The 27,301-nt window shown below is 38.3% G+C and overlaps 1 protein-coding gene across 1 annotated transcript in view; it reads right to left on the reverse strand.

The window, feature by feature from the left end:
• LOC121376369 overlaps positions 1–20,465 on the reverse strand; it is a 114,939-nt gene extending 94,474 nt beyond the window's left edge. The window contains exons 1-8 of the mRNA XM_041504216.1: positions 20,394–20,465; positions 19,937–20,106; positions 15,449–15,576; positions 14,709–14,928; positions 14,114–14,312; positions 12,955–13,473; positions 9,927–10,029; positions 8,855–9,071 (exon numbers count right to left, since the gene is read on the reverse strand). Coding sequence (XP_041360150.1) covers positions 8,855–9,071; positions 9,927–10,029; positions 12,955–13,473; positions 14,114–14,312; positions 14,709–14,928; positions 15,449–15,576; positions 19,937–20,105 — 1,555 coding nt within the window. The 5' untranslated portion in view covers position 20,106; positions 20,394–20,465. The remainder of the gene's footprint in view (positions 1–8,854; positions 9,072–9,926; positions 10,030–12,954; positions 13,474–14,113; positions 14,313–14,708; positions 14,929–15,448; positions 15,577–19,936; positions 20,107–20,393) is intronic.
• Positions 20,466–27,301: the final 6,836 nt, after the last annotated feature.

Consider the following 27,301-nt stretch of genomic DNA (forward strand, 5'->3'; position numbering starts at 1 on the left):
AAATGAGAATTTGTATATCATGTTAAAAGTCACAACACGCATATTATCTGACATCTCAGAATCCATTGAGAATTCACACATTACCCAACAAGTGAGAATTCACACATTACCTGACAAGTGAGAATTCACACATTACCCGACAAGTGACAATTCACACATTGTCTGAGACGTGAAATTCACACATTACCTTAGAAGTGAGAATTCACACATTACCTAAGAAGTGATAATTCTCAATTACCCGACAAGTGAGAATTCACACATTACCTGAGAAGTGAGAATTCACACATTACCGGCAAGTGAGAATTCACACATTACCCGACAAGTGACAATTCACACATTACCCGACAAGTGACAATTCACACATTACCCGACAAGTGACAATTCACACATTGTCTGAGACGTGAGAATTCACACATTACCTGAGAACTGAGTATTCACACATTGCCTAAGAAGTGATAATTCTCAATTACCCGACAAGTGAGAATTCACACATTACCTGAGAAGTGAGAATTCACACATTACCCGACAAGTGAGAATTCACACATTACCCGAGAAGTGAGAATTCACACATTACCCGACAAGTGAGAATTCACACATTACCCGACAAGTGAGAATTCACACATTACCCGACAAGTGAGAATTCACACATTACCCGACAAGTGAGAATTCACACATTACCCGACAAGTGAGAATTCACACATTACCCGACAAGTGAGAATTCACATATTACCCAACAAGTGAGAATTCACGCATTACCTGAGAAGTGAGAATTCACACATTACCTGAGAAATCACACATTACCCAACAAGTGAGAATTCACACATTACCTGAGAAGTGAGAATTCACGCATTAGCTGAGAAGTGAGAATTCACACATTACCTGAGAAATGAGAATTCACACATTACCCAACAAGTGAGAATTCACACATTACCTGAGAAGTGAGAATTCACATATTACCCAACAAGTGAGAATTCACACATTACCTGAGAAGTGAGAATTCACGCATTACCTGAGAAGTCAGAATTCACACATTACCTGAGAAGTGAGAATTCACACATTACTTGAGAAGTCAGAATTCACACATTACCCGACAAGTGAGAATTCACACATCAGGGCATAAAATTCAGACAAACGATGTCGTTCGTGTGGTTTTAGTGTTCGCACGAACGATTTTCTCCAGTGGTTCAGATACAAATGAAAAGGTTAACCGGCAACAGTAATCAAATGAGAATCTAAGATGGGCGATTTTCGTAGCTTTTCTCCAAATTCTTATCATAAATACTAAATTATTATTTGGTATGCTGGACTAACTTGAAATCTGCCATTTACATTTCAGCACACTACCCTATCGGTTCTGTTACAGGGGAGTACTTGTTGGCGCCAAACAATAGTCTGAACGAAACGGGGATTTCCCGGAAGCTTTGAGCTTCCGGGTCTGAACGAAAAAAAACGAGTTCTGCGAATCCTCGATCGATCCAATCGATGCTGCAACTCAGTGTTTCATCAAGTTCTAATTTCCACTTCGTTATTTTTAAGTCCCTTATTAAACGTACTATTTTCTTCGCTGTGTATGTCATATTTTAATAAATTGATTTAGCAAGGGTTGTACTTGTTTTCATTAATACACGTTTCAGAATTAATGCATATATTTCAACGTAACCACACAGGTGTCAAAAAGTACAACTTCATGTTTTTTTTTACTTCCTATTTATTGCACGAGTTTATTGTACGCAAGAATATTTACCATAAACATGTGCAATAAATAGGAAGCGAAAATAACGTATGTGAGGTTCTGTATTTATTACATACCTTAAAAAATATATATATATATATATATATATATATTATATTATATATATGAAGAGCTTAGATGCAAAACACTCCATATGCCATTTTGGTGCAAACTGAGTTAACATGCAGTCTTGGTAGCTAGTTGGTATTAAAATCAAGACCTTATTCCGGAAATTGGTCAAAATGCTCCTTAACCCATCCAATGACTTCATGAAAAACTAATTTTTTTCCAAATCGCTCCATGCGCCAGTCCAGTTTTTAGACAGAACGCTCCATATTCCATCCGCCAATCAGAGAACACCATTTATCCAAAATGGCTGTGCCCAGGTAATGAAGATTAACGCGCGGGATTTTTTGTAGGTTTTATTTGATACCGAGAGTAAAATGAACGACTTTGATGAAATCACCGAGCCAGTTGTATTATCGTCAGTTGGAAGGAAGCGTATAAGAAATCCTGAGAACCACAAGCGTGAAAAAAAAGAAGAAAATGCTTCACAGTGGCGACGGCAAAATGCCATTGATTACGTGCACACATGGTACTGTAGTAAATGTATGCATGGCAGGTAAACTCACCTCAGATGACATTGCCTACTGCAACACAGTTTTATTCTTCTCAGGATAAAGTGACACAAGATGCAGTACTGTTGAGTTATCTGGACATAAGCAAACCTAAACGACTTCGTGTGCTGAACAATGACAGAAAATGTCCACGTAATGTATCAACCAAGTTCAACCTACTTACTGAAAACGCAAAGGTGCAAGTTTGCAGAAAAACATTTTGTTCTGTCTTGGGTAAGTTTTTGTGTTTATTAAAGATCGACTGTTGTACCCACAGAGGCAGATCCGAGCGACTGGGGATCAGGGTGACCTCCCCTAAAAGTGCTTTATTGTTTTGTTGAAAAACTATTTCAATATTAAATGCAACTTTGTGTTTTCTTTCTGGGGTGTGTAAATAAAAGATAAATGGCCACTGTTTGAGGTTAGTAAATCTTTATTTATTTTGTAATTTTGAGAAGAAATTGTTGCATGCATGCTTAGTCTTAGGGGCACGAAAAGTAGACACACCGCTGTAATTTTCGTAAAATGCCATTATATCGTGGGCAAAACACTATGCAAACAATTCATTTCATTGATGCGTTAATTAAAGCTGTCTTGCCGTAAAGGTAGTACAATTCTCAAACATATTTACACTACTGCCATGTCAATAGCGCAGCTTCTGTAGCATTACACAAGAATTATAGGTTCCAATCATGACATCAAATTGCAGTTTTGAAGTCATTGCACTTAATATTTTACCAGGATCATATTGCAAGCATGCACACCTCAAGTAACCAGGCCTGGCCCGGTTCGCGTTTACATTACACGTTTTTCATGCCGAACTGTGCTCGACTCGGGTTGAACCTACCTCTTCCAACCGGCCCTGGCCCACCAGGAAAAGGAACCGGGCAAAGCCCGGTTAACCCGTTTACACTGTCACTTTTTTTGCCGCGCCGTTGATTTTTGTCAATGTAAAAGTGACATATGGGTGGGCCCATTGGGCTATTTTTCATTCCAGCCACAAAGAATGTGGAATGTACTATCCTGTCTATGGTGTGGCGCATATACATGTAAAAGACCCCTTGCTGCTAATCGAAAAGCGTAGCCAATTGTGTAGTGACAGGTTTTCCTCTCATTATCTGACAGCAAATAAACACTGATTAAAAAGTGTTGTGTGCCATTAAATAAAACATTCCTCCCTTCATTAATCGATAGCACTGTTATAGTATGACCAAGAGATTTTTTCGAACCCCTCCCCTCCCAACATTCATGGCATAAATACTAGGCTAGTAAACCTAAACTTATTTTTTGAAACGGGATGTATGTTAGTATTTAAAAAGAAATATGTTACCAAACATTTTACCTATGACTCAGTTTTGTAGGGTGTATTGGGGGTGAATCATGTTTGAAAATAATGCTAATTTTAACATACACCTACATAAAGTATTTCTCTATTTGAGCAGTGTCAAAAGATCGTGTTCAGCGTATTGCCCGACACTGGTTGAACACAGGTAATCACAGACCGGAGAGGGGAGGTGGACACCGACAAAATGAGGAACTGGAGCAAAAAAAAGCAGCCATTCGAGATCACATACAGTCATTTATGTGTCGAGCTAGCCACTACGCTCGCCGAGGAGACAAAACGCACAAATATCTACCAAGTGACCTGAACATTAAGAAGATGCAAATATTCTTTGAAGAACAAAATCATATTCAAGTTTCATATTCACTGTATTACAGTGTATTCCAGTACGACTTTAATCTCGGGTTTGGCCATCCAGCTACTGATATCTGTAGCTCTTGTGTCCAGTTTAAGTTCAGACTTAAAAATTCTGATAGCACTGATGAAGAGAAGAGAAGAGATGCGATACACTACATGCTACATCGTTGTACGGCTAGAATGTTTTATGACTTGCTCAGTCTAGTCGAGGACAGTGTCACTGTTGACTTGCTCAGTCTAGTCGAGGACAGTGTCACCGTTGACTTGCTCAATCTAGTCGAGGACAGTGTCACCGTGTGTTTTGACATCATGCAGAACTTAGTATTACCTAAGTCCCCTATTGGCCAATCATACTATTCACGACAACTCTACATGTATGTATTTGGTGTTGTTAAGCATCATGGACGAAATGAACCTCAGCAGAAAGACGACATTGCTCTATATATCTGGATGGAACACCAAAATAGAAAGGACTCTGACATGACTTCATCAGCTCTATGACACTTTTTTAATGATGGAAAAATGCCAGGTTTACTTTGTGATAAGAAGAAACTCTGTCTATTCTCAGATTCTTGTTACGGACAAAACAAGAACATTACTTTATTGTCAATGTTGTTTTCCCTGCGAAAACAAAAGCAGCCAGAACTTCACATCAGTTACTACTTTCCTGTTCGTGGCCACAGTTTCTTGCCAGCAGATCGTGTTTTTGGCGGATCGGGCAAGAGTTGAAGAAAATCGACACAATTTTGTTACCCGAGGTTTATCTAGCTGTACTGAGGCGCCATGGTACAGTACATGTCTATGGGGATGACTGGCAATCATTTAACTATAAGAATGAAGTGAAACGTCTAACTAAAGTCCAACGTGGGTTCAAAATAAGCCAAGCAAAATGCCTAGAAATTAATGGAGACCAACTTGGATTTCGTTCGGTATACAACGGAGAATTCTGCTACCACGGACTACTGAAAAAAGGGAAGACATGGGTGCAGTTCAGACCAAGTGTTCTTCCTATGGTTAGCTGTGTAACAGAAGTAAAGAAAGCTGATGTGTTGATAAGATAGCACTGGTGTTCTTCCAAATGTTAAGGCTTTCTACCAGGAACTATCTGAAGCTGGCAGACCGGAGCAGAGCGATGATGATAGTGACTAACAGTTCAGGCGATTGACACGAGAGACCAGTGTTTAAAATATGGAATTTAATTAACTTTTATTTCCGGCCCCACACCGCCCCAAAACAGGGTATAAAAACAACTTCATACTGAAAACCATCCATTGTTTGGGACTACATTATGCAAAAGAAACATGGGGAAAACTACTATTACAACGGAAGGCATTGGGTGATATTTTTTCATCTATAACAAAATAACCCTCCAAACTTAAATACTTTTATGTCACAAAAGGTAAATTATTTGTTCAGTATTATGTTTGTTAATATTCAAGACATTGCACATTTTAAAATCCTGCTTTTAGTCGTTAGTTATGAAATCTTTTATCCAAAGTGTTTAATGGATATGGAGCATTTTGAAACAAAATAAATTTTAAAACTGTATTTTATAAGAAAGTTAATAAAGTTTGATTTTTGAAATTTTGCTCAATATTTCAGTTTATCATTCTTTATCCATATTCGCATTTTTGCTGTGATTTCATTTTATTAGAAGGTTTCAAGAAAAAATGCTCATTTACTCAAAACAGAGAAAATGGATATGGAGCGTTTTGCATCTAAGCTCTTCATATATCAACAATGTATCTTAAACCGATGTTCAATGCTCCGTACATACGTTGCTTATAACTTTACATACATCGCCATTCTCGTTTGTATTAACTACGAAATAGTCGGAAAACCACCATTTTTTAAAAGTTTTTTTCACTAACGGTGTCCGTTTTGCGTTTTTTCGCATTAGGTCCTGACATTTTACAACTCTACAACTAAATGCCGGGCTAAGGTGATGTCATGTTTAATAAATACTCATAAACCGCTTTAATTTCCAAACTGCGTATTGTTTTCCGCACGTAGCGAAATGATCAAAGAGAACGTGCGACTATGTTACTAAATGTTATTGACACTTCTAATGACAGTGCCAACTTTGTAATTGACCGCGATGTCGAGTTCAAACGGATACATTGTTTTTTTCTCACACCTGCAATGCTAGGCCCGTTCTCTTATTATTTTATTCCAACAATAGTTATATTAACCAAAACACGTCAGTTTACATTTTTTGACGAGCGGTTATAGTTTTTGCACGAACGATCAGTCATTCATGTCGATATTGGTTTTGCATAACCGACAGACGAACGACAAAATCGTTCGTGCCAAATTTTATGCCCTGCACAATACCTGAGACGTGATTCCTATGTCTGGGATTAAGAAAATTAGCACAAGTAAATCATATTTGGGATATATGTTCAGGTCACTGAATGATGCAGAACACCATTTAAATTAATTTATTAGAACACACATAATTAAATATAATTTTTAGTATAGAAATTGGGAATTTTCAGTGCCACTTTGTTTTGGGAAGAGGTCTTTGTTGGAACTCAGAGAATGCCTGGATAAATAGGGAATAACTGGTTTCTGCTTTAAGATATCAGCCCCTGTTGCATGCTGTAACCTCACCGTGGTGCAACGTTTTCTTTGAGAATGCCCAATACAGCACAAAATTGAAGTTTTGAGTAAAATTCTGTATCTATCTGTGATATTTGTGTTTTTGCACAGTTCATTACACAGTTTTTGTTTAAAACTTGAATTTTTATATTGATGTTGATCATCACTTTATTTATTTGCATTACCATAGTTTGACACCCAATAGCCAATGTATTTTTTCGTGCTGGGGTGTCGTTAAACATTCATTCATTCATTCATTCATTAAGATATGTTTTATCCTGCATAGGTTAGAATGCTGCAAGGCTCTGCCGAGCAACAGTCGCTATTTGACCTGAGCAGGATAAAGCTGATCCCCGACTTACCGGAGACGTTGTATCCAGTGATAACGGGATCAATCCCTGACTTACCGGAGACGTTGTATCCAGTGATAATGGGGTCAATCCCTAACTTACCGGAGACGTTGTATCCAGTGATAACGGGAGAAGTTGTATCCAGTGATAACGGGATCAATCCCCAACTTACCGGAGAAGTTGTATCCAGTGATAACGGGATCAATCCCTGACTTACCGGAGAAGTTGTATCCAGTGATAAACAGATCAATCCACGACTTACCAGAGAAGTTGTATCCAGTGATAACGGGACCAATCCACGACTTACCGGAGAAGTTGTATCCAGTGATAACGGGATCAATCCCCGACTTACCGGAGAAGTTGTATCCAGTGATAACGGGATCAATCCCCGACTTACCGGAGAAGTTATATCCAGTGATAACGGGATCAATCCCCGACTTACCGGAGAAGTTATATCCAGTGATAACAGGACCAATCCCTGAATTACCGGAGACGTTGTATCCAGTGATAACGGGATCAATCCCCGACTTACCGGAGACGTTGTATCCAGTGATAACGGGATCAATCCCCGACTTACCGTAGACGTTGTATCCAGTGATAACAGGACCAATCCCTGACTTACTGGAGAAGGGTCATTCTATGTCAAATACTTGTTGATTGGGATCCCACAGCACCAAATTCAAAATTTTAGGCCAATCGGACCAGTGGTGTGGGAGATATGCGCCCCCACCCCACCCCCCCCAAATTTTGAGATTTTCTGCCAAAATGGGCGTGGCCGCCAACCTTTCAACCCTCATATCTCAGGAACTACTGGGCCAATCTTCATAAAATTGGTATTGTTGGAAAGGCAATTTGACATAGATTCCAAATCTGCAATTATTGGGGTACATTTGACCTTTGTTATGACCTTGAAATTGACCTTGTGGATCACGTGATCTTGAGATGACCTTTCTTGAAATTTAATCTCCCACATGTTAACTAAAACATATAAAAGTTTCAGAGGTGTAATATTCTTTGTTTAGCAGCAATACACATTGAAAAATTGCATGTCCATGAAAATAACACCTTTTCTGCCATTAACGTCTGATTAGCTATACTGAAGTAAACCTGAATGACCAATTCCTGATGCTAGGAATTACCATCTCTCTTGAACACCGAGTAATACATTGTATGCCTACATGCTATGATCATATGATATCAAACTACTTCCCTCATTGCCTTCTCACCTGTTCAGCAGACACAGAATCATTCGGTCACCCACTTCCCCAATAGTCTTGCAATTCTAGCATCATCCTTTTTACTCAGAGAGTACATCCGTCGAGAAGATGCAATAGAAGGTGTATCAATGACACAGAAGATGTCCCCATCACTAATCCAACAAGTGTCTTCTTCGTTTGGCCAGTGAAATAACTTAGGTCCGTGAGTGTGCATGAAACGAATGAAGAAGTCTCCATGCTCTTCTGAAATCTCAAAATTTGGGGGCCATATCTCCCACACCACTGGTCCGATTGGCCTACAATTTGAATTTGGTGCTGTGGGATCCTAATCAACAAGTATACCAAGTTTCATAAAAATCTGAGATGGGTGGGTTTAAAATATCAGTTTTTGGGTGTGATTTGACACAGAATGACCCAGAAGTTGTATCCAGTGATAACAGGATCAATCCCTGAATGACTGGAGAAGTTGTATTCAGTAATAACGGGATCAATCCCTGACTTCCCGGAGAAGTTGTATCCAGTGATAACGGGATCAATCCCCGACTTACCGGAGACGTTGTATCCAGTGATAACGGGATCAATCCCTGACTTACCGGAGATGTTGTATCAAGTGATAACGGGATCAATCCCTGACTTACCGGAGAAGTTGTCGTGCAGGAAGTCATCCAACTGCTGAGAGATATCCACATCTTTCTTCGTGTTTGCTGTTTCGGCCAACAGCTGACAGGCATGATCAGCGAGCAGCCACACCCCCGAGATGTTGCCACGGTTCAGCAGCTTTATCTGCCGGGGCAACAGCTGACCCGCGGACAACTTCGCGTACAGGCGTACGCGTACTACCTCTTCCAACCGGCCCTGGCCCACCAGGAAAAGGAACCGGGCAAAGCCCGGTTAACCCGTTTACACTGTCACTTTTTTTGCCGCGCCGTTGATTTTTGTCAATGTAAAAGTGACATATGGGTGGGCCCATTGGGCTATTTTTCATTCCAGCCACAAAGAATGTGGAATGTACTATCCTGTCTATGGTGTGGCGCATATACATGTAAAAGACCCCTTGCTGCTAATCGAAAAGCGTAGCCAATTGTGTAGTGACAGGTTTTCCTCTCATTATCTGACAGCAAATAAACACTGATTAAAAAGTGTTGTGTGCCATTAAATAAAACATTCCTCCCTTCATTAATCGATAGCACTGTTATAGTATGACCAAGAGATTTTTTCGAACCCCTCCCCTCCCAACATTCATGGCATAAATACTAGGCTAGTAAACCTAAACTTATTTTTTGAAACGGGATGTATGTTAGTATTTAAAAAGAAATATGTTACCAAACATTTTACCTATGACTCAGTTTTGTAGGGTGTATTGGGGGTGAATCATGTTTGAAAATAATGCTAATTTTAACATACACCTACATAAAGTATTTCTCTATTTGAGCAGTGTCAAAAGATCGTGTTCAGCGTATTGCCCGACACTGGTTGAACACAGGTAATCACAGACCGGAGAGGGGAGGTGGACACCGACAAAATGAGGAACTGGAGCAAAAAAAAGCAGCCATTCGAGATCACATACAGTCATTTATGTGTCGAGCTAGCCACTACGCTCGCCGAGGAGACAAAACGCACAAATATCTACCAAGTGACCTGAACATTAAGAAGATGCAAATATTCTTTGAAGAACAAAATCATATTCAAGTTTCATATTCACTGTATTACAGTGTATTCCAGTACGACTTTAATCTCGGGTTTGGCCATCCAGCTACTGATATCTGTAGCTCTTGTGTCCAGTTTAAGTTCAGACTTAAAAATTCTGATAGCACTGATGAAGAGAAGAGAAGAGATGCGATACACTACATGCTACATCGTTGTACGGCTAGAATGTTTTATGACTTGCTCAGTCTAGTCGAGGACAGTGTCACTGTTGACTTGCTCAGTCTAGTCGAGGACAGTGTCACCGTTGACTTGCTCAATCTAGTCGAGGACAGTGTCACCGTGTGTTTTGACATCATGCAGAACTTAGTATTACCTAAGTCCCCTATTGGCCAATCATACTATTCACGACAACTCTACATGTATGTATTTGGTGTTGTTAAGCATCATGGACGAAATGAACCTCAGCAGAAAGACGACATTGCTCTATATATCTGGATGGAACACCAAAATAGAAAGGACTCTGACATGACTTCATCAGCTCTATGACACTTTTTTAATGATGGAAAAATGCCAGGTTTACTTTGTGATAAGAAGAAACTCTGTCTATTCTCAGATTCTTGTTACGGACAAAACAAGAACATTACTTTATTGTCAATGTTGTTTTCCCTGCGAAAACAAAAGCAGCCAGAACTTCACATCAGTTACTACTTTCCTGTTCGTGGCCACAGTTTCTTGCCAGCAGATCGTGTTTTTGGGCGGATCGGGCAAGAGTTGAAGAAAATCGACACAATTTTGTTACCCGAGGATTATCTAGCTGTACTGAGGCGCCATGGTACAGTACATGTCTATGGGGATGACTGGCAATCATTTAACTATAAGAATGAAGTGAAACGTCTAACTAAAGTCCAACGTGGGTTCAAAATAAGCCAAGCAAAATGCCTAGAAATTAATGGAGACCAACTTGGATTTCGTTCGGTATACAACGGAGAATTCTGCTACCACGGACTACTGAAAAAAGGGAAGACATGGGTGCAGTTCAGACCAAGTGTTCTTCCTATGGTTAGCTGTGTAACAGAAGTAAAGAAAGCTGATGTGTTGATAAGATAGCATTGGTGTTCTTCCAAATGTTAAGGCTTTCTACCAGGAACTATCTGAAGCTGGCAGACCGGAGCAGAGCGATGATGATAGTGACTAACAGTTCAGGCGATTGACACGAGAGACCAGTGTTTAAAATATGGAATTTAATTAACTTTTATTTCCGGCCCCACACCGCCCCAAAACAGGGTATAAAAACAACTTCATACTGAAAACCATCCATTGTTTGGGACTACATTATGCAAAAGAAACATGGGGAAAACTACTATTACAACGGAAGGCATTGGGTGATATTTTTTTCATCTATAACAAAATAACCCTCCAAACTTAAATACTTTTATGTCACAAAAGGTAAATTATTTGTTCAGTATTATGTTTGTTAATATTCAAGACATTGCACATTTTAAAATCCTGCTTTTAGTCGTTAGTTATGAAATCTTTTATCCAAAGTGTTTAATGGATATGGAGCATTTTGAAACAAAATAAATTTTAAAACTGTATTTTATAAGAAAGTTAATAAAGTTTGATTTTTGAAATTTTGCTCAATATTTCAGTTTATCATTCTTTATCCATATTCGCATTTTTGCTGTGATTTCATTTTATTAGAAGGTTTCAAGAAAAAATGCTCATTTACTCAAAACAGAGAAAATGGATATGGAGCGTTTTGCATCTAAGCTCTTCATATATCAACAATGTATCTTAAACCGATGTTCAATGCTCCGTACATACGTTGCTTATAACTTTACATACATCGCCATTCTCGTTTGTATTAACTACGAAATAGTCGGAAAACCACCATTTTTTAAAAGTTTTTTTCACTAACGGTGTCCGTTTCGCATTAGGTCCTGACATTTTACAACTCTACAACTAAATGCCGGGCTAAGGTGATGTCATGTTTAATAAATACTCATAAACCGCTTTAATTTCCAAACTGCGTATTGTTTTCCGCACGTAGCGAAATGATCAAAGAGAACGTGCGACTATGTTACTAAATGTTATTGACACTTCTAATGACAGTGCCAACTTTGTAATTGACCGCGATGTCGAGTTCAAACGGATACATTGTTTTTTTCTCACACCTGCAATGCTAGGCCCGTTCTCTTATTATTTTATTCCAACAATAGTTATATTAACCAAAACACGTCAGTTTACATTTTTTGACGAGCGGTTATAGTTTTTGCACGAACGATCAGTCATTCATGTCGATATTGGTTTTGCATAACCGACAGACGAACGACAAAATCGTTCGTGCCAAATTTTATGCCCTGCACAATACCTGAGACGTGATTCCTATGTCTGTGGATTAAGAAAATTAGCACAAGTAAATCATATTTGGGATATATGTTCAGGTCACTGAATGATGCAGAACACCATTTAAATTAATTTATTAGAACACACATAATTAAATATAATTTTTAGTATAGAAATTGGGAATTTTCAGTGCCACTTTGTTTTGGGAAGAGGTCTTTGTTGGAACTCAGAGAATGCCTGGATAAATAGGGAATAACTGGTTTCTGCTTTAAGATATCAGCCCCTGTTGCATGCTGTAACCTCACCGTGGTGCAACGTTTTCTTTGAGAATGCCCAATACAGCACAAAATTGAAGTTTTGAGTAAAATTCTGTATCTATCTGTGATATTTGTGTTTTTGCACAGTTCTTTACACAGTTTTTGTTTAAAACTTGAATTTTTATATTGATGTTGATCATCACTTTATTTATTTGCATTACCATAGTTTGACACCCAATAGCCAATGTATTTTTTCGTGCTGGGGTGTCGTTAAACATTCATTCATTCATTCATTCATTAAGATATGTTTTATCCTGCATAGGTTAGAATGCTGCAAGGCTCTGCCGAGCAACAGTCGCTATTTGACCTGAGCAGGATAAAGCTGATCCCCGACTTACCGGAGACGTTGTATCCAGTGATAACGGGATCAATCCCTGACTTACCGGAGACGTTGTATCCAGTGATAATGGGGTCAATCCCTAACTTACCGGAGACGTTGTATCCAGTGATAACGGGAGAAGTTGTATCCAGTGATAACGGGATCAATCCCCAACTTACCGGAGAAGTTGTATCCAGTGATAACGGGATCAATCCCTGACTTACCGGAGAAGTTGTATCCAGTGATAAACAGATCAATCCACGACTTACCAGAGAAGTTGTATCCAGTGATAACGGGACCAATCCACGACTTACCGGAGAAGTTGTATCCAGTGATAACGGGATCAATCCCCGACTTACCGGAGAAGTTGTATCCAGTGATAACGGGATCAATCCCCGACTTACCGGAGAAGTTATATCCAGTGATAACGGGATCAATCCCCGACTTACCGGAGAAGTTATATCCAGTGATAACAGGACCAATCCCTGAATTACCGGAGACGTTGTATCCAGTGATAACGGGATCAATCCCCGACTTACCGGAGACGTTGTATCCAGTGATAACGGGATCAATCCCCGACTTACCGTAGACGTTGTATCCAGTGATAACAGGACCAATCCCTGACTTACTGGAGAAGGGTCATTCTATGTCAAATACTTGTTGATTGGGATCCCACAGCACCAAATTCAAAATTTTAGGCCAATCGGACCAGTGGTGTGGGAGATATGCGCCCCCACCCCACCCCCCCCAAATTTTGAGATTTTCTGCCAAAATGGGCGTGGCCGCCAACCTTTCAACCCTCATATCTCAGGAACTACTGGGCCAATCTTCATAAAATTGGTATTGTTGGAAAGGCAATTTGACATAGATTCCAAATCTGCAATTATTGGGGTACATTTGACCTTTGTTATGACCTTGAAATTGACCTTGTGGATCACGTGATCTTGAGATGACCTTTCTTGAAATTTAATCTCCCACATGTTAACTAAAACATATAAAAGTTTCAGAGGTGTAATATTCTTTGTTTAGCAGCAATACACATTGAAAAATTGCATGTCCATGAAAATAACACCTTTTCTGCCATTAACGTCTGATTAGCTATACTGAAGTAAACCTGAATGACCAATTCCTGATGCTAGGAATTACCATCTCTCTTGAACACCGAGTAATACATTGTATGCCTACATGCTATGATCATATGATATCAAACTACTTCCCTCATTGCCTTCTCACCTGTTCAGCAGACACAGAATCATTCGGTCACCCACTTCCCCAATAGTCTTGCAATTCTAGCATCATCCTTTTTACTCAGAGAGTACATCCGTCGAGAAGATGCAATAGAAGGTGTATCAATGACACAGAAGATGTCCCCATCACTAATCCAACAAGTGTCTTCTTCGTTTGGCCAGTGAAATAACTTAGGTCCGTGAGTGTGCATGAAACGAATGAAGAAGTCTCCATGCTCTTCTGAAATCTCAAAATTTGGGGGCCATATCTCCCACACCACTGGTCCGATTGGCCTACAATTTTGAATTTGGTGCTGTGGGATCCTAATCAACAAGTATACCAAGTTTCATAAAAATCTGAGATGGGTGGGTTTAAAATATCAGTTTTTGGGTGTGATTTGACACAGAATGACCCAGAAGTTGTATCCAGTGATAACAGGATCAATCCCTGAATGACTGGAGAAGTTGTATTCAGTAATAACGGGATCAATCCCTGACTTCCCGGAGAAGTTGTATCCAGTGATAACGGGATCAATCCCCGACTTACCGGAGACGTTGTATCCAGTGATAACGGGATCAATCCCTGACTTACCGGAGATGTTGTATCAAGTGATAACGGGATCAATCCCTGACTTACCGGAGAAGTTGTCGTGCAGGAAGTCATCCAACTGCTGAGAGATATCCACATCTTTCTTCGTGTTTGCTGTTTCGGCCAACAGCTGACAGGCATGATCAGCGAGCAGCCACACCCCCGAGATGTTGCCACGGTTCAGCAGCTTTATCTGCCGGGGCAACAGCTGACCCGCGGACAACTTCGCGTACAGGCGGTGACACCTGAAACAACAACCGCGGAGTATCTGCAAAAATAAACACACATTTGTAGCAACAGATATCCACGAAACAATCAAGTTTTGAACGTTAACTTTACAATAGAATTATGAAATATCAGCTGTATGGTTTAAATTTATTTTACTAAACACTTTGTATTCCCAATAACAAAGTGAAAAGTGCTATTTCTAGTTTTGCTTTCACATAGTGCTGTAGAGCATCTTACAAACAGCTAATATGCAAAACATTCCAAACTTCCGAAAACACAGACACTGTACATGTGATGTCATATTCAATTTGGTCTGGTTTTAACTTTATTATAAAGTTACGCTTTAACATTGTGAAACATTGCAAAATAGTGACGAAAACAGAAGAAAAAAATAGAAGAATTTAGAGTGACAGACCTATGATGAGAACTAAATACTTCACTAAAATTAATTCATTTTAACAAATTTCAGTATCCTATGACTTGTGCCTATAAGATTTTCCCCATTGCATTTACAAATGTTTAACAGAATGTAAATAATGTGATCCAACATGCAGACCAACCTGAAACAACGTTTTGAAGTAGATAGGGTTAAACACGGGCAGAGGCAGCTGGATGTGGCCCATGTGTCCTGGGCAAAACACTGAGTTCTGTCCGCATGTCGTACAGACATCGTTACGCTCCGATGGACCTGAAACACAACGTAGAGACATCGTTACACTCAGTCGGACCTGAAACACAACGCACAGACATTGTTACGCTCTGACGGACCTGAAACACAACATACAGACACCGTTACACTCTGACGGACCTGAAACACAATGTACTGACATCATTATGCTCTGACGGACCAGAAACACAACATACAGACATCGTTACGCTCTGACGAACCTGAAACACAACATACAGACAACGTTACAGTCCAGTGGACCTCAAACACAACCAAAACATCCATATAGAGTTCATTACATTACATTCAGACAAACCTAAAACATAACATCATAACCATAAGACTAGCCTATATACACTTGCTTCTGTCATTTGGAAACTATGACACAAGAACACATGCCAGACCTGTCAACCCTTCCGGATTCCACAGGAGACTCCCAGTATTTGATCAAGTCTTCCTAGGAAATCGTTATATTCTAAGCATAAAAAAAATTCAAGCTACCATGGCTGTTTATTGACATTCAGTGTTGCCATATATAAAACTATCCAATTTAGTCGAAATCGGACATCAAAGCAAGACAATGAAAAGACCAATTAGCTATATAAACAATACTTATATCAACCAGATTTATATGGTTGTGCGGTAAAATGTTGGAAACAAAAGTACACTTCAAGGGATTATTTTCGTACAATTAATTAATCTTGTATTTGACATAAAGTTACTCACAGAAATGGGTATAATTCCGGTATATTTCACACGTCAGGAATGAGCTTTTACTTATAATTAGTGAAAATACAATGTTTATTGCATGGTTATGATTTTAAATAAGTACCACATAACTGTATCTCGATATAGTAAAAACTGAATATTAATTTATAAATTTATATAAATTTGTCTTGGGTCTACTTTTCACAAACCACAAATAATGATGATGCAACATAATATGAAAGTGTAATACCGTAAATGTACTAATTAATGTTTAAATTTTTGTTAGTGTTCTTAACATTTTTGGATAAAAGAGTTATTTTAAAAATATGTATTAAATGATATATACTCTTCAAAAGAAGAAACGCAAAACCACATTGTCGTAACATTTTGAGAATTGATTTAATTATTGAATGGTGAGTCCGATAATTACCAAATGTTGCAGGATTGTTCACAATTCACTCTAGTCCATTGTGAGTAAGTGATAGGACACACCACCAAGGTCAAGGTCATCTGGAGTCAATACCGGGTGTGGCCTCCACGTGTGTTGACAACTGTCTGGCACCGCCTGCCCATTGAAGCAACAGAGTACGGATGACGTCCTGGGGGATGGTGGCCCACTCGGCCTGCAAGGCTGCTGCCAGCTCGGGCAGGGTCTGGGGCTGTGGTTGTCGCTGTCGGAGGCGTCGGTCCAACTCGTCCCATAGATGCTCAATTGGGTTCAAATCCGGGGATATCGATGGCCAAGGAAGGACATTAATGTTGTTGTTCTGTAGGAAAGCCGTTGTGAGACGTGCTGTGTGAGGCCTGGCGTTGTCATGTTGGAACACTGCGTTGGCGTTGGCCATAACTGGAACGATGTGTGGCCGGAGGATCTGGTCAATGTAGCCCTGTGCATTCAGGTTGCCCTGCACGTGGACCAGGTCAGTTCTGCCAGTGTGTGAGATGACTGCCCACACCATGACACTACCCCCGCCGAATCTGTCCACTTCCTGCACGCAGTTTGCCGCATAACGTTCACCACGACGCCTATACACGCGACATCTTCCATCATGACGTCGGAGCAGAAATCGGGACTCGTCACTGAACCACACCTGTCTCCATCGCAGTTGAGGCCATTGTCGATGAATCTGGCACCACTGCAGTCGGAGTCGACGGTGTTGTGGTGTTAAGATGACACCTCGAACTGGACGTCTGGCACGAATTCCTACCTCACGTAGGCGGTTCCGTACGGTCTGGTCGGATATCCTGCGCAAACCTGGTATTGCTGCGGCTGTGGAGGTGGCAGTAGTCAATCATTCCCGAAGGTGGCGTACCCGGATGTAGCGGTCCTGCCCGGGGGTAGTGACCCGTGGTCAACCGGATCTAGGGAGGTCACGTGTTGATCCATGTTGCTGGTAACGGTCCCACAGTCTGGAGATGGTGCTTGGGGACACATGGAATGCCCTGGCAACGGCCGTTCTGGATTCGCCTGCGTCTAGTCGGCCGATGGCATTGTTTCTCTGCGGTTCACTGAGACGTGGCATGTCCTGGATTGTCAACTGTCGGCCAGATACAGAGGCCAGGCAAGCGAACACCCTGCACTTTTATACTGTCGGTGTTCATGTTGCACGTGCAGACAACGCACGTGCAGTGGTGACATGGTTTGCACGTGGCTGCGTTTTTTGCGAATATTCACATTTTGGAACTTTATTGTACAGTAGCTGCGTTTTATCGAATGTAACCGTGGGAATGTGTTTGGGACATGCAATGACCTTATATTCACAAAGCATGAACCGGTAGGAAACATAAAATCGGAGTTATAACCCATTTGTAGCCTTTTGCGTTTCTTTTTTTGAAGAGTATATATATATTTTTTTTTTTAAATAAAAAAAAATTAATGCCAAGATATAAGGTTCAACCGTTGACAAGTATACATGACATTATGTAGTGTTCATATAACTTATTGTAATACTTTTTAAAAACTTGATGTTAAATCGTGTGCATTTAAAAAATCTCTTGCTTTTTGACAAAATCTCCTGCTTTTTCAACACACACCTCCTGCTTTCTCTTGACTAAAGGTTGACAGGTCTGACACATGCTAACATCTGCAATTTGGTCTACTGAAAGCAGATTCTCACTTTGTTCTACTGACCATATATAACTTGATAGTTACCACAAACATAATGATTTATCCTAAAACCCCTCGATTCAAACTGAACTGACAACTTGTCTTACAAGGGAACATTTTGTTTTCAATATGTTGATAATTAACAATATTTCTAGTCAACTGAAAATTGATTTACAACTAATCTTTTAAAATTGTATAGTGACTGTGATCTCTGAAACGAAGTACCTCGATCTCGCCCGTGGCTAGATAGCCGTAAATCCTACTTCCTACTGGGCGAAATCGCCGAACATTTTATAAAGGATTGGCACTGTTTAGAATGTTTATATTATTAAAATTAATTAATGTATAGATTTATTCGTATTCAGTGCATGTTGGTGTGGGGGGGTTTTAAAATGTTTTTCATTGATGATTGTGTTAGTTTATGTTTACACCTTGGCGAGATTGGGCGAGATCTCCGACATGTTTTTCTTCTGTGTAGAAGCTGGTTATGATGTAACTAGATTGTATTAATAATGTTTAAAATGTATATATTATTAAAATAAATTAATGTGTGTATGACGTTGTTGACTGGATACTTGTTTCAAGCTGAACAAAAAAATTATTGGAATTAAGTCATAACAATAATTGTAAAATGGTTTCGGTCCACATATATTAAAACAGTTTTCATTTATTATTGCATTTAAAAAATATATTGTTTTGATAAAATTTACATATTGAACGAATTAAAAAAATATATATATAATTAATGGAATTAAGTCATAATAAAAAAAAAAAAGTGTTTTATTTAACGACGCACTCAACACATTTTATTTACGGTTATATGGCGTCAGACATATGGTTAAGGACCACACAGATTTTGCGAGGAAACCCGCTGTCGCCACTACATGGGCTACTCTTCCGATTGGCAGCAAGGGATCTTTTATTTGCGCTTCCCACAGGCAGGATAGCACAAACCATGGCCTTTGTTGAACCAGTTATGGATCACTGGTCGGTGCAAGTGGTTTACACCTACCCATTGAGCCTTGCGGAGCACTCACTCAGGGTTTGGAGTCGGTATCTGGATTAAAAATCCCATGCCTCGACTGGGATCCAAACCCAGTACCTACCAGCCTGTAGACCGATGGCCTGCCACGACGCCACCGAGGCCGATTAAGTCATAATAATAATATTGTAAAATGGTATCTGAGGTTGCACCCATGGCATATTATTTTAATATTGAACACAGACGATTCATATTTTATATCCTAATCGATTCTTCAAAATAAAATGACATTTATCTTTTATTTTGACAAATGCAAATCTCGTGCAGCGCATGAGCACACTAAATATCATCATTTCCTGTTATGGCACGAAATGACATGACGCACGAATATTGAGTACACTAAATGAGAATAAGTCTATACATTAATTAATTTTAGTCATATAAACATTTTAAGCATTGTTTATCCTCTCCATTTAAATATAATATGTACGGCAACTTCGCCCAATAGGAAATGGGATCGACAGGCTCCTCTGAAACGTGTGGTGAATCGCGATGTGATGCTTAACAAAGTGTTCTCCGTTTACCTAATGCTGCGTCGTGCAGTCCACCGGTAGTCGGGTGTTGCAACTGGTCGAACGTGCGAGGATTCGTTATCTCCTTCACACTCAGCGACCGGATGTCATTGGCGCTGTACAGCCGGAATCGCACGCTGCTCATACGGTGAACCGGAACATCGTCATCCAGCTCCTCCATTCTACAACAGCAATAAAACATCAAACATTAAGCCTTGTGTGGCATCCTGATTACTTACATGTAATATTTTGTCAGCCAGGCAGACTGAGTCCACTATGTCATGATAACATTTCAACATCGCATTTCAAAACTAAAGTTAATAATTTTGGTGACAAGCTCTTTAAATGTAATAGGCCTGTTCATGGGGCCCAGTGTCCATAGACCAACAAGGTACATGTAAACAATACTTTTAAAAATTACTAATTTTAAAAATAAATTGTGGTGAATATGGTGTAATCTAAAATGAACCTTTTTGTGATTATTTAACCACTGTTTTGCACAGCTAAGGTCTGTAAGCACATGTGCCTGGCTAGACTGATACTCAACGTCTGCTAAAGTTCCGCAACAATAAAACCGAATCTTTACGAAATATATCGAACATTCTCAAATTTCTACGTTCGGAAGCCTTGGATTGTACGGTTACTTTGTTTCGAAACATGTCGTTATCCCTCGGAATAGTTCGTTTCATTTCGTTGGACGCTAGTGTGAATTTAAGCTAGCGAATAAAACTAACTAACTTTTTAAATGTATTTATCGACTGGTTTAATATCGCAAGAAAAACCTTGTAAACTTTGCGTTCGTACTCATGTACTTAAGATGATCTTAGAACTAAGATCGCTTCATAAACCTGGGCTCAGTACTCATAAAGCTGCACAACGCAAAAAAAAAAGAAGGAAGGAAACGAAGCTTAATTTAAATGGCAGTATCCCGCCACCTGCCCGAGTAGTCTGACGGTAAGCGAACTACATGTGGACAGTTATAACGCTCTCGTCTAACCGTCAGCGACCAATCTATAGCAATACTGCAGAATCTCCGTCTACCAAATGGTAGTCAAATTTGTTATCAGGAAACTAAAAAATATCGATGTAAAGGTATTTTACGTATTTGTTGTTGTATTCTCGGAACCGGCGTGACGTCAGACGGCCTAGTTACCGATCATCCGAGTCTTTGGGGGTGAAGCAAAGCCTTAGTGATTACTGGTTTACATAGAATAAAGTTATCATATCAACTTTTTACATGCCTTACATATTGTCATTTAGTTTTTGTAGCTAACACATAGTTGCAATACGTCTTATGTGTATTATAACAGCTTGGGTTGCCATATAAGAGAAACGAACAACGGGAATCTGAATTAGTATAATCTATAATTAGTACCGATGTGTTTCCGTGTACTTTTAATGTCGAGGGGACAGGGCAGGTTGGGCAGAATATAATTTTTGTTGATGCAATTTTCAGGTAATGTTAATTATAAATTTTAACAATTTTTGTATGCATGATTAAGTTAATTATTTTTATGATTTAATAATTATTTTATTTCCAAATAATATGTAATAATTAAACAATGGCAAAGTTGTTACTTTTCAAGTTCAAAATTACAATAGTATTATTGTCATATCTTATTATGTAGATGTATTGGCAACAGTATAATGTTCCACTGAATACATTCTTTTATTCTTAAAACAAAATACAGTTTCTTGAAATAATGAAATGCTTTTGTTTTTACAGATTGCAAAATTACCACATGATGTTGCCCTTCCTTACCGGTTGAATGCAGGCAACAAAAAATAGCCATCCTCAGACCTTGACATCTAGGGGGAGCAATATCTCTCTCTACCCGGTACTTACCCATCACACCTGAGATTACTTTCAAGGAGAATAATATATAGTTTCCTTTGGCATGTGAATTTATATACATGTAGTATCAATATGGTAATATTTTAAATTGGCCCCCATAAACTACATTAGGGAGCAAATAATCAGTTCCCTCAGTTATTTTCATGTCGAGGTCTACAACCTAATAAAACATGTGTTACCTTGTCGAACAAACATGCAAATGTTTTAATAATAGGGTTTAACCTGGTATATTTAGTAATAAAACACAAAAACTTACCCGAGTAAATAATGGTTAATATATATATGTATAATATTTGTGTTGTTTTATATCTAGTCACCATGGATATTGCAGATATTTTCTTGTTCAGTCTTGTGCTGTATTGGAATTGTTATTGCAGTTCAAATTAAGTAATATCTACAAAACTAATTTTTTTTTTTTTTTTAATAGTATACAGCTGGAGAAAGGAGGCAAATATGGTTGTTAATAAACTGATCTATATCGGTATGCCTTCTACTAGACTACACATATTTAACCTAAGTTGCTTTTAACCCGGGTTAAATTACCTCATGTAGATGCACTTATGTAGCATATTCAAGGAAAATATATGAATGAGATAGTTAAATGCTATATTCTCCATGTCAAACAGTGTTTTCAAAATGGAAAACAAATATCAGATATGGCAGTTGACCATTCATTTTATTGCAGGTAATTTCTAAAGCAGATTACACACACAAACACACTGAACTGTAGAATACCATGAAACTACATGTATATATATGTAAAAAGGTAAGTCCTCTAACTTGAACAAGTCAAATTTACAAATGTACCACAACCACCAAATTACATTGATCCACAATAGAATAGATTTTTATGTATTTTTAGATTTATGTATATGTATGTGTAGTTGAGAATGGCCAATACAGCACAAATTGAAGTTTAGTAAAATTCGGTGTCCGTAAAATTCTGTGATATTTGTATTTGTATTTTTGCACAGTTCTTTACTGTTTTTGTTTAAACCTTGAATTTTTATATTGATGTTGATCATCACTTTATTTATTTGCATTATCATAGTTTGACACCCAATAGCCGATGTATTTTTCGTGCTGGGGTGTCGTTAAACATTCATTCATTCATTTCATTCATTCATGTATGTGTAGTGTTTTCCCTAGCTTGTTTTAGCACAGTGCAGCACCATGCCTCAATAGTCTAGCACCATCTTGCCTTAATCAGCACCATGTTGCCCTGAGATTAAATAAGCCTTTTTCACTAATTAATTCTAAAATTGCCTTTATAAAACGCCCAAAAAGGTATTATTAATTAATAAAATATGCCTTTTACATCTTTTGCCATTCATTTATTAAAGCAAGCACATAAATTACATTAATGTTTATTTCAATTAATTTTTGTGTATTTTTAATGAAAATGGTGAAAATACCCCAAAAGTGTTTGGTCTACCATGCCTTGACAAATTTCTAGGGAAATCACTAATGTGTATGTGTATATATATATGTATATATGTATGTCTGTATGTATATGTATGTATATGTATATGTATACATATACATATATAGATATATATACACACACACACATACATACATATATATATATATATATATATATATATACACACACACACACACACACACACGCATTAGTGATTTCCCTCGAAATTTGGCATATATATATATATATATATATATATATATATATATACTGAAACAAAGGCACACACACTGCACCAAAGAAAATACTAAACACACGGAGGGGGGGGGGGGGGGAGACGACCTATATTTTCTTGCTGCAGGCCTGCTACAGACACATTTGCAAAAAAATAAAAAAAAGTTTAAACAAGAATTTAGGCCTATATTATAATTATTATATGTGTGTAATTTAGCAGTATAAACTTATTTTAAAATTAAAAAATAAATAAGATGTAGTAGCTATGGTATGGCAAAATAAATACAAGTATAGATAATATCCACGCAACTAAGATTAAATGAAAAATAAAGATCACACAAATTTAATGATAAAGGAATATACTCTATTCAAGAACTGGATTGCTAGAAGACGTATATTACAACATATATTATAGTATATATCTACTGTCATTATCAGCATGTTTTTGTGCCAAAACTACAGGGTTATACCTCGTATACTACTAGTTTTGTGTTGGGACACGCTGTGGCGAGATCGCCATATTTACTTCCGTGTTGCATGTCTGTTTAGCGAAGTCGCCAGTACATTATAACTCAACAATATTAGTTACAAGCTGTTTTATGTTTACTTCATTAAGTAAATACATGTGCAGTAGTCATGTTTTGATTTTCTTGTTGTAAAATGTAATACATTGGTAGTTTACATTTCTGACGATTTCACTTGCAAGCCGGGGCGAGATCGCCAGGATTTTCCAACGGAGCCTGGCGATCTCGCCCCGTGTCGATCTTGTTTTTTCTTGTTTAAGTTTACAGTTTACAGTTTATAATAATAAATACACGTAAAGTACACATTTATGGTTTGTTTCATCACGTAATGTAACATTTTTTACATTTCTTATTATTTCACTTTTTCAGGCTGTGGCGAGATCGCCAGGATTTTCTCAGTGTAGCATTTTTATGTTGGTGAAGTTGTCACACGTTACTACTAGTAACTACTAGTAGTTAAAAAATAGCAATTTAAAAAATATTTTAAGGGCTTATAGCTTCACGTACAAACAAGGTTTTAATTGTTTGTCACCTTTTAAGAAGTCAGTTGGATTCTTCGGCCGGCTGGTCTGGCGACAGTAGTTTGCTGTGTGTACTAGACGATCGATCGTTGGCAGCCGGACCTAAATGTTCCTGGACTAGCTGATCAACGATACTCCCTGCTGATCTGAAGGGATCACTCTTCGCTGCCAACTTCATGTCTACAGTCATTTTCGCAACCACTGCGCCTCCTATTTGCCGTACATGGCAGTGCATGTGCTCACCAGCCACAAACAGGTCAGCCTGCTGTCTAACCGATGCTTGACCTGTGCGTTTCTAGTCGCACAATGCCACACAACGGTGCCATCTGAAATTATCCGAAATTAACAGTATTACTTTAAGTACATAATAAGAAAGGTAGAAAGAACATCTGACTGATTGTTATTTTTTAAAATTACTAGTTAGCATTTAAATGTTTGCTATGCAGGTTGTTTCCCCAAATATTGTTACTAATAATGACAATAATAATAATAACATTTTTATTATATTGGAATCGGAATTATATTTACCTACAAAACTTTTCACCGAAAGACGATAGTAGCAATAATAAATATAAATAAAATAAAGTAATGAGATACTGATAAAATTCATACCTGAAAGTGTGTTTCTTTCGACGTAAGAATACCCGTCGCTGTCGAAGAGTTTATTTTTTCCTCTGATGGTTGCTGCTTTAACTACTGCAAAAGTGGATGCAGTTTGTATAGCAACACATGCTGGTGGTGGTCGGTCTTCGACAACGGAATCCTCTATGATGTCAAAAGGTCGGGGTGGGTATTGCCTCCAGTTGAAATTGATTTTCAACTACGTAAGTAGCCTGTAAAAAATGTATTACTTGTTAATTAATATTTCCTTGTGTGTAGGTCTGTTTATACGAGACAATTACTGAATACAGTAAACGTGAAAAAATAATTCTGCCACATATTGTTGACATATTTAATGGCCAAACAAACTATTACTTGAATATATATTATACTTTTGATTGGTCTTTTGGACGAATGAATAGTGCGTCACACCAATATAATCCAATGTATTTGATTTATTGCGTTGCCATAATTAAAAAATTAACTTATATATATAATAAGGCAAATAGTATGTCCGGCATCAATTAATTATTTATATATACACATTTGAGAGAAGAAATTATAATTACCTGAACCTCGGCAACGTCATCTCTAGAGACTTCCATGAGTTCATCATAGTAGTCGAGTTGTCGGGTGCTCTCAGCCGCAGGGGCACCGATGGTGTCCTCCTGGACCGAACACCTAACGCATGTCCAGTTAAACGGCTCCTGTGAATTTACTAACTGGCGATATCTAGTTCGACTCATGCCACTGTTGCACGTCCTGTGTGCAACCGTCACAGAGCAAACCCTCCTGACGTGGACGAACTGGATGATCGCAAACAAGGCATCCGTTAGCAGCCATATTTTGTAAATTCTATCTCAGTATTTGAAAGCGAATGATGTGTTTCATATTTGTGAGAAGCTTTTTATAACAGTTAATGGATTAAGAGGTTAACAACGTTCAACTAATTAAAACAGCAGTGTAATTAATAGAACAAGGCATGTTTTGTGAGTTCCGTTATGACAGTGAATACTGTGCACACTGTAATCGGGGGGTAATGGTGAACAGTTAATCAGTCAATCAAGATTAATCAACTAATTATGGCATTAATTCAGTAAATTGTGAACGGTACATTTATTTATTTGCTGTAATGAAATAAACGAATATGCATCACTCAATAAAATCATAGTGATTTGGCACAGCTTGTTGAAGTGGAATGGACAGAACTAATAATTACGAATATATCACATTATACAAGAAAACAAACAAGTAAGTACTGTTTATGTATTTATTATTAAAAAATTGCACATTACACAATAAAAACAAAACAATAAATGAATGTTGTCTTGTTCATATATTTATTATACCAAATTGAACATCAAAGTGTGCACTTATGACAAATAGTTGCGTAGTAACGTGTGACAACTTCACCAACATAAAAATGCTACACTGAGAAAATCCTGGCGATCTCGCCACAGCCTGAAAAAGTGAAATAATAAGAAATGTAAACTTTAAAAAATGTTACATTACATGATGAAACAAACCATAAATGTGTACTTTACGTGTATTTATTATAATAAACTGTAAACTTAACAAAGAAAAAACAAGATCGACACGGGGCGAGATCGCCAGGCTTCGTTGGAAAATCCTGGCGATCTCGCCCCGGCTTGCAAGTGAAATCGTCAGAAATGTAAACTACCAATGTATTACATTTTACAACAAGAAAATCAAAACATGACTACTGCACATGTATTTACTTAATGAAGTAAACATAAAACAGCTTGTAACTTGAATATTGTTGAGTTATAATGTACTGGCGACTTCGCTAAACAGACATGCAACACGGAAGTAAATATGGCGATCTCGCCACAGCGTGTCCCAACACAAAACTAGTAGTATAAGTGGTATAACCCTGTAGTTTTGGCACAAAAACATGCTGATAATGACAGTAGATATATACTATAATATATGTTGTAATATATGTCTTCTAGCAAGTCTAATATGTATGATAACTTCGCCTAAGGATGAAAATAAGTCCTGGCGAAGTCGCCCCGGGCGAGATCGACACGGGGCGAGATCGCCAGGCTCCCATCGTTTTGTTGGGGGGGGGGTCATGGAAGACGATGGAATGGTGTATTTTATTTACAGTATAATGTGGGATTTTTATCACTGCACATGCTTCTCTGTTGGTGTCAACAAGCAACAACATTAAGGTCAACGTAGTCACATTCTGTG

The sequence above is a fragment of the Gigantopelta aegis genome, chromosome 6 (genome assembly GCF_016097555.1).
Source record: "Gigantopelta aegis isolate Gae_Host chromosome 6, Gae_host_genome, whole genome shotgun sequence".
Classification (NCBI taxonomy): Eukaryota; Metazoa; Mollusca; class Gastropoda; order Neomphalida; family Peltospiridae; genus Gigantopelta; species Gigantopelta aegis.